A 13,161-nucleotide genomic window follows, 5' to 3' on the forward strand; every position below is an offset into this window, starting at 1 on the left:
TATCCATGCTACAATAAGAGCGTGTAGTCTGCACCCAAGTTATTACAAGTCAGTTTTCTTACTCTCATCAGGCTTCGGAGCAGCGCAGAAGTCGGACTCTGAGTGTTGTTTTGGTCTCAACACCCGCAATAAAGGTGGTAGTGGTGTGATAATGATATCCAGCAACATGTAAGAAGCTACTTTCGGCCGCTCCCTTTTTCACAAGGGATAAGGCCACAGCCGGTAGCTCCGCATAATTGATTTGGCAGATTTTTACGCCGGATGCTCTTCCTGACACAACCCCGAAGGGATTTGCGTCTCCTCCTGGGATGCAACTGGGAATCTTTCGCTTGTTAGGTGAATGTGTAAACCCCTACACTATGGAGCACATGGAGTGTCAAAATACACTGGTGTAAATATGACAGCAAAAAAGGCCTCTTTTTTTAAAGTCCATTAAGCTAAGTTAAAGTTTGTTTTTGTTGTTTGTTTTTTTTGTTGTTTTTTGTCGTGTTTTTTTTGTCTGTGTCCTTTTGATTGCGCTTCAGTTGCACCTTGACTCTGTGTGTTTCTGTCAGATTTCACGTAATCACAAACTTGGTGGATACAAAGCCCTTTGCAAAAGCCGGGTCCAGCTATGCATGAAGTGCCACTCGGCGACTGTTGCTAGGACAAAAGGATGGCAGACACGAGCAGCATTGCCACGGTGAGAAGAAGGCGGTCACGTGAGGGGCTGCTGCCACTGACGCTCTTCTCCAGCTTCGGGACTTCAGGGTTAAATTCATCTGGAGAGCAAAAACCACAAAAAGAGTAAACAAGAAAGTGAGAAAAGAGAGAGCAAGAATGTAAAACTGCGAGAGGGAAAATGTGTCAGACAGAAGACAGAAGGGAATAAACCATTACTACATTATTAATTAATCAATCTAAAGGAAGTGTGTGATGCATTCAAATTGTGCCTTAACATATGCAGAGAAAGAGACATAATGCAATTACCAACAAACCACCAATCAGCTACATATGGCCATTTCCCCCCTGGGATGGAAAATTAAAAACATTTTTGTTTCTGATCTATTTCTTTTTGTGTGTGTGTGTGTATGTGTGTGTCTCTTCCTTTCCTCACACTAATGATGTTTTTATCCTGGAGGGATTTCAATCACACCAAATTACTATGGCCTTGCCATTGATTAGACACAACAGAACATTAGCTGGAGGGGAGAGACGGAGAAAGAGCCGGGAGAACACATTTTGTATTATTTGGTAAAAAGTGGATTACACTGAGTGATTATGTTCTGCCTCGACATAATGCTTCCCATTATATCTAGAGGGTTATTACAAATCAAAATAAACCAAAAGAAAGCAAACAAAGCTTTCACGTCCATCTGTCCTACAGCTGTAGGATGCCTGGGCTCGAAACCAGCTTCTCTATATAAAATAAACCCAATTATAGAAGAAATCTGCAATTACTTAATGACATCAGCACATTTTGGAAATGTAGGCTGTCTCATATCATGCTCATATATGCTTGCTTTGGGCACATAAGCATGAAGTGCTCTACAAGCTCCTGGATGGTGTAGTCAACATTTTCAAAAATTAGCCCCATAGTGGAAAGGGAGGGACCGGCAAACAATTTTTAGCTAGTAGAAAGAGGATACTACTGATAATACTAATGCTGCAGCACTGCAGAGACAAATCACACCTTTCATGTTTGGAAGAATTGTTCAGTGTTAGGCTGTCATCCTCAGTGTTCACAAAACACAGTAACTAGTGTGGCAGGTACAGTTCTGAGGTACATCCCTCATTTCTTTATATTTTGATAGGACAATAAGAAATCTGTGCAGCAATTTACTGAAACTTGCAAACATACAACAACTCGTGTACAAATGAAGTATGCAATCTCGTAAGAAAGTAAGCTTACTATGGATGGCATTGCCTTGGCCTCCAGTAGCATTGTGAGGAGCTTGGCGTTTCTCCTACATATTAAACAAATATGTAGGAGTGCCTTCTTCCATTTGCGCAATATCTCTAAAATTAGAAACATCCCATTTCAGAGTGACGCTGAAAAACTAGTTCATGCATTTATTGCTTCTAGGCTGGATTACTGTAATTCGTTATTATCAGTATGTCCTAAAAACTCCCTGAAAAGCGTTCAGTTGATCCAAAATGCTGCTGACAGGAACTGGAAAAAGAGAGCATATTTCTCCTTTATTGGCTTCTCTTAGTTGGCTCCCTGTTAAATCCAGAATCAAATCTAAAATCCTCCTCCTCACATACAAGGTCTTAAATAATCAGGCCCCATCTTATCTTAATGACCTTATAGTACCATATCACCCCATTAGAGCTCTTCGCTCTCAGACTGGGGGCTTACTTGTTGGTCTTAGAATATTTAAAAGTAGAATGGGAGGCAGAGCCTTCAGTGGAACCAGCTTCCAATTTGGATTTGGGAGACAGACACTATCTCTACTTTTAAGATTAGACTTAGATTTTCCTTTTTGATAAAGCATATAGTTATAGCTGGAGCAGGAGACCCTGAATCTTCCTTTAGTTACACTACAATAGGTCTAGGGTGCTGGGGAATTCCCATGATGCACTGAGTGTTTTTTCTTCACTGTGTGTACACCTCTGCACATTTAACTATTACTTATTATTAATCTTTGGCCCTCTTCCACAGCATGTCTTTGTCCCGTCTTCGTCCCCTCACCCCAATTGGTTGCAGCAGATAAACACCTCTCACTTAGCCTGGCTATGCTGGGAATTTCTTTGGGTTAAAAAGGAGTTTTTCCTTCCCACAGAGTGTCACATGATCGTTACGGTTTTCTTTGATTTCTTTGTATTATTGTAGGGTCTTAAAAAATATAAAGGGGCTTGAGGTAAATAAATCAAATTGAATTTAATTAAAAATTGTAGTCTTCAGGAATAGTTCTCCAGGCTTTTTGAAGGACATTTAAAACTTGGATGTTGGTTGCGTTTTTTCTGTTTTCTGTCAAGATGATCCTACGTTGATTCAATAATATTGAAGTTCAGGCTCTGGGGAGGCCAAGCCATTCTTGCTTTTAACTGGATTGGCAGTGTGTTTGGGATCATTGCTGAAAAATAAAGCTGTTGGCAATCAGATGCTTTCCAGATGGTATTGCAAATTTTATGGTATCAAAATCTGATGATACTTTTCTGTGTTTATAACTCCATCAGTTTTGACAGGATCTTGAACACCACTGGCTGAAATGTATTACCAAATCATGACAGAGCTTCAACCGTGTTTTACAGATGGCTGTAGAGGCTCGTTGTTGTACCTGTCTCCTGAGAGCCTTTGTACACACTGATGAAGAGCTGAACTCAAAATTTCAAAACTCGTTGTCACTGATTTTTTTGTATAATAACAGACTTCTGCACAAGATTAAAGCATTAACAGTATCTGAAATACTAATACGAGTAAAGACATGGGCATTATATATATATGATACACTGATTTGACCTTATATGAAAAGTAGTTTAATGCAACATGTCTGCTTTGGTAGAAGAAAGATATTTATTTGACAAGCTTTGGCTGACAGACAACAAAACCAGTATGGTTATCAATTAAAATCCCCCCCCCTCTCTTTTATATTATTTTGTGATATAAAGCTCCAGTCTTCCATAAAATTAAACTGGCTTCAGTTACAAAAGCACAAAATTGAACAGGCAAAATGTTTTTCTCTCTTTTTTTTTTTAAATCTTTTTCATTGCAACTTTAAATTCTTGTCTGAACTACCTACATGTAACAGCACTGGCACCTAATTACAAGAAAAAAACTAGATAGCTGGTGATAACAGAGAGAGATGGCAATCACCTTGCAGGTGATAAATGCATGGAATTCTGTTTTTGTTTTCTCTGAGAGTAAAGCGACCTCTCTCACTGCATGACTCCTGACCACGTCAAAGTTTCTCTTAAGTAACACGAGGCATCTGTCTGATGACGCACAACCCTGACATTCACACGGCAATGCATCAGGGTGAAGACAAACAAGGAACACTAAGTTAAGGCGCTGCCTCAGGTAAGACCCACAGGTCACCGCGAGGCCGCCACACCATGTGGATTGTCTCTCTAACAACATTTCAACAGTCTGAGGCACAGCGTACAGTTGGAGATGAGAAGACGAGACATCCTTTGCCTCCAGAAAAAGCCGAACGTTCCTTACCTTTACATAAGCAACTGCACAGTCTCTTCTCGAAAGTTGCTGTGCATGTGAACTGATTCTTACAGACTTGTTTGTGGGTGCCGTGAGCTTTGACAATCACCACCCCACACAATATGCACCTCTTCAAAACCCTTGCTATTTAGGGAGGACGGCATTGGAAGATGAATGTGGGGAACACTTCCTGCCTCGGGCCATAACAAGTTATCAAAGGTCCAGTATTTGACATCTAACATCACAGTACAATTGTAGGATATAGTAATCAATTTCCAAGCGCACAATCCGGTGCAGTCTAGTGTGAAAGGGGGTATAACAACAGATGGGCATGCAGGGTAGCTCTCCTGTCCACGGTGAACCGCCTCAAGGCATTTACAGTGAGATAAGAAACAAAAGCAGTAGACTGTCGATGAGTGGAAAGAGGTTGTCTGGTCTGATAAATCCTCGTGCCAGCTATGCCACAATGATGCTAGACTTGCAGCGAGGCATAAACAACATGAGGCAATGGACCCATCTTGCACGCCTACAGCTCTCCAGGTCAGTGGGGGAGGTGTAATACTGTGGAGGATATTAAAACGGCTTTCACTCGATCTAAATAACAGTCCACTGATTGTTGTTACCAATAAAACCGGGGGAGCAATTAGCACTCACTGACTAACATTGAGCACTGCTGTTATTGTGCACTAAAAGCTGACCATTGACTCCGTCAACTTAAACGTTGAGAGGTTATTAGGCTGGTTTCAGGCCTCTGAATGACTATCTACTACTTCAACTTGCATTTCAACCAGGTCCCGTGCGTAGGTCCAGCTGTGGATGCCATCTTCCTTGTATCTACATAAAGATAGCGGCAGAAATTAGGATCATATGAGACTGCAGTCATGTGAAAAAGAGCATTTTCACAGAGTTCTGTGCAATGCTCTAAAAACTAAGGAAAGGCTTACCACTGCCATCGGATTTAAGAGGATAAGTAGCAGCCAGGTGCTACTAATCAAATGCACTTAATTAACTCATCATTAGCAAGTGTGAGCACCTCTACACTTAAAAGCAGATGTTTTGGCAATTCGCAGGTCTGAAGCATTCAGGTGTGTGTTAACACAATGCCACAATCTTCCCAGGAGTGGACTTTCCACCCAATTCACTCCAAGGTCAAACTGTGCAATACTCAGAGAAAGTGCAAGAAACCCAAGAGCTACATCTTAGATTCTACAGGCCTCTGTGAGCATGTTAAATGTTAAAGTTCATGACAATACAATTAGAAAAAGACTAAACAGGTATAATTTTGTTTTTTCTCTAATAAGAACATGGCAGCACAGCTTTGCAAAGTTATATATGAAAAAAACGAGTGTAGATGTTTGGCCATAATACATAGCGCCACATTCAGTGAAAACTAAGCAGAGCATATCAGCAGAAAAACCTCATACCAACTGTCAACCACGGTGGTGTAGTGGTGATGATTTGGGCTTGTTTTACAGCCACAGTACCTGGGCACTCTGCAGTCCTTTAGTTTACCGAAAACTCCTCTCTATATTAAAGCATTCTAGAATCTCATGTGAAAACGAAAGCTTGTCCAGAACTGAGCCGTACAACAGGTCAACAGCAAATCTACAACAGAATGACAAAAAAAAAACATGAAGGTCCTGCGATGACACAATCAAAATATAGATGCCAAACGGACTGAAATATTGTAGTAGGATCTTAAGAGATCTGTGGATAAAAAATGCCTGCAAACCTCAATGAAGGGAAGCAATGCTTTAAGGAAGAGTGGGCCAAGAAAGCAGCTACTTCATGTTACTGTCAGCTGTTATTAAAGGTGGTTCTGCAAGCTACTGAATCATGGGATGTAGCTGGTTTTTCACATGACTGCATAGAGTCATGTGAAAACCTTTTCAGATGACTGTACTCTTTAGTCACCATATGTCTCATCTTGTCACGAAAAACATTATGTCAGCTCTTACTAACAACCCAAAATTCAGCTGCCAGGTCAGCTGAAAATTTTGCCAGCACGATGTCCATATCACTAATTGTTTAGTTTGATTGGTTAGCGCAGTAGAGTGAAATGGCAGCCAGGTGTCTTTTTGTTCGGTGGCTACTAAAATACAACATCTGCTAACTTCACCAAGGTTTATGCAGTTAACTTACCAGACTTGATTAGAATGATGGACAGACTGCAAAAAAAAAGTGTTTGTTTGCACAACATTTTATGATTGATTTGAAGAAATTCTGCATATAAACAGAGACGGTGAAAAGAAGTAAATTTATGCGTGTGAATTATCCATTTCCAGTTGTATTTTCTTGTCCACCATCTAATTTATGTTCAAGCTTTTAGACCTCCGCTGCTGCAGACACTCAGGTGGAAAGATTTTAAGAGCAGGTATGTCACAGTAGGAAAGATGAACAGAGCGTGCTATGGTTTTGCTATAGCAAACTAGAAACCTATGATTAATTCATGGAGGAAGAAGCAATACTGACACTGAATTCTCGTAGCACAATACTACGAGCAGCTTGCTGTAGGATTCGCTATCCATAATTAATGCTGAACACAGCTACATGCAGATGAGAGGTGAGTTGCAGGGGGGTTAAAAAGTAAATATCACAAAAATGGCAAATCAACTCATTTTACACTTAATTGCAGAGATCCATAAATGCTTTTTAATTGGGGAAAAAATGCAAGCGAAACAGACATTCTGACAGACTGTAAACAAGCCCACAGTGGGCTGTTTCATAAAACTGATTAGTAAGCACTGCTTGCATGCAGTCTGCAAATGGTATCAGCGCTTCCTTTCACAAATTATAAAGTGTGATGAATGATCACCATGCACAGCCTGGGTCCTATTTTTATTGTTGCCCTTAATTTGACCTTCCGAGTAAGTTTGACTGGCCTGGGGGATTTGTTTACAGTCTGTACGTTTATCTTGCTTTTACTTGCCCTTTAACCACATCCGCCGAAATGGTGGGTAAAACTACAACAGCAGGATAGGATCTGCAACAGAAGAAACTCTCTGTTAAATAAGGAAAATGTGACGTAGAAATGAAGCTAATAATAAAGGAACGAGGATGAAGGCAGGCCTAAACACATGTGAGGGAGAGATGGAGAGATTTGTTGACGTTAAGCCAGTCCGTGGGTGGGTCTGGTCCTCAGGGTGAGTCACAGAGTGGGTGTCCAGCGGTCAGCTGAGCCAACGGGGCCATGAGTTGTTATAAGTGTGTGCGCATAGATCTGTATGTCCTGATTTTGTTATTTCTCCAAATGTATTCAGCAAAATGCATCACAACACCGTAGGCTATGATATTTTATGATTCCCTGCCAGTGTGCGTGTGTGTGCGCGTGTTTTTTTTTTTTTATATTAAATTCTACGTAAGCTCGAGCCTGAGTTACTGCTGAGCAATTCGCCCACCACTGAGCTTTTCTTTCTTCCTCTGCCCCTTCTCTCTGCACTCCCCCTTCTCTGCTCCCACTCTGGTTTTATCTCTTTTTCTGCCTGTTTCTCTCACTCTGCCTTATCTATCCTTCTTTCTGTCAGACTTTCTCCTGCTGCATTTTCTCTTTCACTGCCTCCCTTCCCATCTTTTATCTGTCTGACTTTCTCTGTCTCACACTGTCTCTCCCTCAGTCTTTCTCTCTCTCTCTTCTGTTTTCTGCCTTTCCTCTTTCTGAAGGTACTCATTGCTGATGGCTCAAGAGCTCTTTTCATTCTATCTCAGTTGGTCTCAGTTTCCATCTCAGGCAGGTCACACTCTCTTAGCTCTCGTCACAGACTGCCTACAGCTCCGAGAAACAAGCATACTAAATGATTCCCGGCAAGAGGCTTTTGTTTGAGATGGGGATGGAGAAAGACAAAGAAAAATAGAGGGTTTATGTAACCACTCAGCTGCACAATTGACTTGCTCACTGACATGCTTTCTTCTTAGGTAAACATGGGCCTTTCATTTCTTACAAGACCTCTGCTGACCTTGGATTTCGCACAGAAGAAGAAAAATGGTGTTTCTTTGTGAATGTGCATGTGTGTGCGCGCCCGTGCCGAGCATTGTGGGAGTATTTTCTTCCTTGTTTTATAGATTGCCACATTTGAAGATTTCAAAACTCCTGAGTATTGTTTTAATTATTAACATACTAAACAAGACTAATAGTTGAAATGTAGGAACAGCCAGTCTCCCACTGGTTTGTGAAGTCCTGCTTTGGAGCCCAGATTATGCTTTTGATTCAAGGTCAGGTCTCACTGACAAACCATTGGCACTACACACTCATATAGACTTGTCAACATCAAGGTAGACTCGCCCTAAATTACATCCTGGTCTAAATATGACTGTGATTTACAAAATGAGCATCACCCTGTATTGAGTAAGACTTGTAACTAGTGACTGGGAGCTCATTCGATAAGTGTTTACTGGGGCCACAAATGAACTGAGAAGTAAAGTCATTTTCCTCAGCACTTTATTATACAGTCTTCAAGCACTTCATCGACCTCATATCATTGGACAACTGCTTTTTCTTCTTTAAGCTGCCCCCTTTTAGGCCTTGCCACAGCGGATCCTCTGCCTCGATCTCATCCTTTCCCTTGCATGCTGCTCTGTCACACCACACTTTTTAATGTTCTCCTTCACTGCATCCATGAATCTCGTATTTGATCTTCCCATGTTCCTCCTGCCCAGAAGCTTCAGCATCTTTTGTTCAGTATATCCACTATTCCTCCTCTGCACATGTCCAGACCACCTCAGCCTTGCTTCTCTAACTTTTTCTCTAATCTGCTCAATCTGAGCCGATTCTCTGGTGTACTCTGACAATGAGCATTTTGTCATCTTCAACTCCAGGTCGATTTCCTGTCTCTTTGTCCACAAAGCACCCCTTACACTCATCTCCAACCACGCCACCCTGCCTGCACTCTCTTCTTCTTTAGCTCTCTTGTACACTGTCCACTTCTTTGGCTGGTTGACCCCAGGTGCATAAACTCATCCACCTTCACTACCTCTACTCCTTGCACTGGTCGACCTGTGTTCCTCCATGGCCAATTAGAAATCATTGGTTAACCAGCATGCAAGTCTTTGGACTGTAGGAGAATGCCAGAACCCACAGAGGAAACTTGCGTAGGCACAAGGAGATCATGCAAACTCGACATAGAAAAGTCCCGGCTGGAGTTCACACCGGTAATCTTCTCACTATGAGGAAACAGTGCTACCCACTCCACCACTGTACCCACCAGAATGGAAGTTTGAGACATTTACTTGGGTGTGGGAATGTTTATTTGTGTAGAAAATAACATTTTATGCCTCTGATTCATCACTTTTTTGCTAACACCTCCCTCTCTCTCTTCCCTTTCTACATTCGTTTTCTACCTCACTCAACCACCACTGTTTGCTCTTGTTCTCACTCCCACAGCTCCAAAATTGAATGTAGTGTTTACAAACAGTACCCAACAGCTTCTGTGGTATACCTTAAAGTAGGTAAACTGAATTTTACCAAATATCGTGAAAATGATTGTGAGATAAGACAGACTGGCCCAAAATGGTACAAGCAGGCTACTTGACCAGTCAGAAATGTTTAGCGCTGAAAGCCCGAGTTCTTGAACTGTCAGAAAATAATAACCCCTCCGCAGGGACGTCTTTGGTGGGTAAAATATCATCATATAATCACTGTGGTGGAAATACAGTGATTCACTCCAAACATTTCTTGGGAAAAGATGCTTATTGGCTTTATTTCTCAGACTAGGAGGCTACATCAATTTTTTTTTAAATATAATACAATCTGTTAGACACAGGTTTTAAAGCCAATCTAAACTGCAAGAGAAAACAAAGGCAAAAATTTTATATATACTATCCAGAAAAAAGCATTGTGGGCTACACCTCATAATCTTTGAACTCAGGTGTGTTCAGTCCCGTTGTATAAAAATGAAGCACCGTGCCATGCAGGCTGGCTGCGAAGTGTCAGATTATGTCAAGTTACAAAGTGTGCAAGTGCAGAACTGCTGAGGTGCATAGCGCGTTAAAGTCACCAATACTCTGTGAATTCAATAACTGCAGAGCTCCAAACCTCCGCTGCCTTTAATATCAGCACATAAACTGTGCGCTGGGAACTTCATGGTATGGGTTTCCCTGGCTGAGCAGCTGCGTGCCAAGCATCAGGTGGCGTGATGTAAAGGACGTCACCCGTGGACTGGAGCAGCTCTGTGAAGTGACAACTCACCCGTCTCTATCTGGAAGTCTGCTGGATGACACTGGGTTTGATAAACACCAAGAGAAAGAAAGCTGCCTGTGTGCCAGTTGTAAAGTTAAGTGGAGGAGGGTTGTTTTTCTTAGGTTAGCCTAAGCCTTTGGTTCTAGTAAAAGAATAGCTTAATGCTTCAGCTTCCCAAGACATTTCAGACAATTCCATGCTTCCTTCCATACTTTATGGGGACAGTTTCCCGTTTCGCAAAACAGCATCCATGGAGTTATCGAGTCTGGTGTGGAAGAACTTCACTGGACTGCACAGAACCCTTACCTCAGCCCTAACCCATTTTAACACCTTTGGGATGAACTTCAATGAATAATGAGAGCCAGGCTGTCTTGTCTAACATTGGTGTCTGACCTCAAATGCTCTTCTGGATGAATGAGTAAAAATTCACACAGACACTCCAAAATTTCATAGAGGGCTTTCCCAGGAAAAATGGAAGCTGTTAGAGCGGCAAGAGGGAGCCAACTCCATATTACTATCTGTGGATTCAGAATGGGATGTGCCCATACTTCTTGTCCATATAATTGTATTATAATTATTAATGTTATAATAATCAGAATTGTTCATTATGACAATCCCTCGTGCTTCTTGAATTAACAATGGCCACTGCACTTACCATAACTGTAAGGAGGTTTCCTGTTCATTAAGGGAGTTGTACTTACATTTAAATGCAACTTAAACTACAAGAGTTCTTAATAATCCAATACCAGTGCTTCTTTTTTTCTTTGTTCTACCTTTAGTTGTAATCTTTATGCCTCATTGTGTGCAACTCATTAAAATCATTTTCATGTACGATAACGTCAGGTCAGAGACTGCTGTGCAGCATCATGACTGAATTAATGCAGCAGATAGAGGAAACAATTAATCTTATAAAGACACTGATGAATGAACGCTATAATGAGGTCAGTACTGAGGCCATTTCCATTTTGGGTGTATTGGTTCAGTGCTTCCATGCCGCTTATTGCAATTATTTCGCTATCATAACCAATAGAAACGATGCTAACTAAACAGAAAAAAATAAGACCCAATTTGTAATAATAATTTGGCACACTCCTTTTTTATAGTATATAAGTAAATAGATAATTAGAGTGTATATATAAAAAAGCAGGTGCATGATAGTACTGTGGAATCCATAAGCTGCTGTGTGCACCGTCTTGCCCACATTGCACGATGAGCATCATAAGAGCAGAAAATTGAGGTTTTACCGATCAACCAGTTACGGCTTATGGATTTTCTTTCCCTGACCACAGATTTAAAAAATACTTGATTTGGGTTATTTTTTCACAATGATTGGTGCACAAATCACGCTTTGCAGAAACCAAATACGGAGCTACTGGTTCCTGTTCACTTTTGGCAACTTAAAGTCACTCACCAATGTTGTGTATTTTGATGTTTGGCCTGACTGTGTAATCGGGAGTCTGAATGGAGTCCTCGTCTGCCTGGGAGACTGAGAAACACATCACAGCCACACATAGACAGAGAGAAGGAACGAAAGGAGAGGAAGGAATGAAACGCAGAGAGACAGAGGCAGAGAGAGTGAGACACAGACAAGGAGAGAAGACACTCCATTAAAACGACAGCACTGCGAAACAAGGGGGGGAGTGAATTTTAGGCACCATTAAATTCTGCACAGTTACAGAAGAAGATGAAGGAGTCCGTGTACCCCTGCCACTGAAAAAGCATGAAGAAATCGCAGACTTTGAATCCCCATGTGAAAATTAAAACATTAAAAGCATTTGGAACAGAATTCATTATCACATTCAGTGTTCGTGCAGACATGGAATTAAACTCAGTCTGCGCAGGCAAATTAACCATGAATGAATGATGTTTGGGTTGTGTCTCTTCATCTTTGTGTATTTCTGCCTCTTTTCTTTAGCTAATATGTTTGTCTGTGTAAGCCTGTGACTGCGATACAGAGTTAGGTGGATGGAACAGCATTAACGGAGGACGCGCACAGAGGCTGGTAGCAATTTGCAGCTCATCAAGGATGTAAAGCATGTGTCATGAATATTCACATTTCTTTCTTATCTTAAATACTTGGAGGATTTAAGGTGGGACACACACACACACACACACACACACACACAGAATGAAAAGAAGGCAGCTGAAACCAGAAATGTTTTTTGATAGCAAGCTGTTAAATGACCTTGTTAAGCAAAGGTTGGAGCTGGTAAACTGGCTAAATGTGCTCATGCATGCACATCACAGCCATAAGAAACAGTTGACAGTTGACATTCTCCCATGTGTAGACGCATGTGCTCAAACTCCTACACACTCCTACGCACTACGCACACAGATGCACCCAAACACACACACACACAGAAGCAAACAGAGGCGTGGTAGACGCATCAATAGATTAGCAGTGACAGTGGGATGGGGGTTGGGGGGGTTTGGTGTTAAGGTGATGTGTACACAGGGGCTGACACTGGCCTGAGTGTGGGATGTATTAGTGCTGACAAGGTTAGAGGAAAGGGGGAGGCTTTCAGCGATGGGCTGCCTGATCAAAGGCCTGCAGGGAAGAGAGCAGGCTACCAGGGTAAAAATAACACACACACTACACCGTGCGGCAGGCTTCGGAGAGCAAGACAGAGAAAGAAGAGATAGTCAGAGAAGGAGAAGGAGGGGGTGGTCAAGAGAGCTGCGGGAGAGAGGTATGGGGAGTGACAGAGGAAGAGGAGGGCAGAGAGCTGGATCATGCAATTCAATCTATTTTTTTCTCTTTTACATCTTTTGTGTGTGTCACTTGCAGAGAGAGACAGCACATTACTGTAATAGCACCGAGACAGACAATAACATTAAGCCATCCATCTCA

General features: G+C 41.7%; 1 protein-coding gene across 2 annotated transcripts in view; it reads right to left on the reverse strand.

Moving 5' to 3' along the window:
• Positions 1 to 611: 611 nt before the first annotated feature.
• Positions 612 to 13,161, reverse strand: part of efna3a (ephrin-A3a) — a 76,363-nt gene continuing 63,813 nt past the window's right edge. The window contains exons 4-6 of one of the 2 annotated variants that reach the window (XM_085346524.1): positions 11,722 to 11,796; positions 1,892 to 1,998; positions 612 to 761 (exon numbers count right to left, since the gene is read on the reverse strand). In XM_085346524.1, coding sequence (XP_085202650.1) covers positions 612 to 761; positions 1,892 to 1,998; positions 11,722 to 11,796 — 332 coding nt within the window. The remainder of the gene's footprint in view (positions 762 to 1,891; positions 1,999 to 11,721; positions 11,797 to 13,161) is intronic. The other variant, XM_085346525.1, reaches the window with a different exon arrangement.

The sequence above is a fragment of the Diplotaxodon limnothrissa genome, linkage group LG22 (assembly GCF_057381915.1).
Source record: "Diplotaxodon limnothrissa isolate DT_005_m linkage group LG22, D_limnothrissa_male_GT1.1, whole genome shotgun sequence".
NCBI lineage: Eukaryota > Metazoa > Chordata > Actinopteri > Cichliformes > Cichlidae > Diplotaxodon > Diplotaxodon limnothrissa.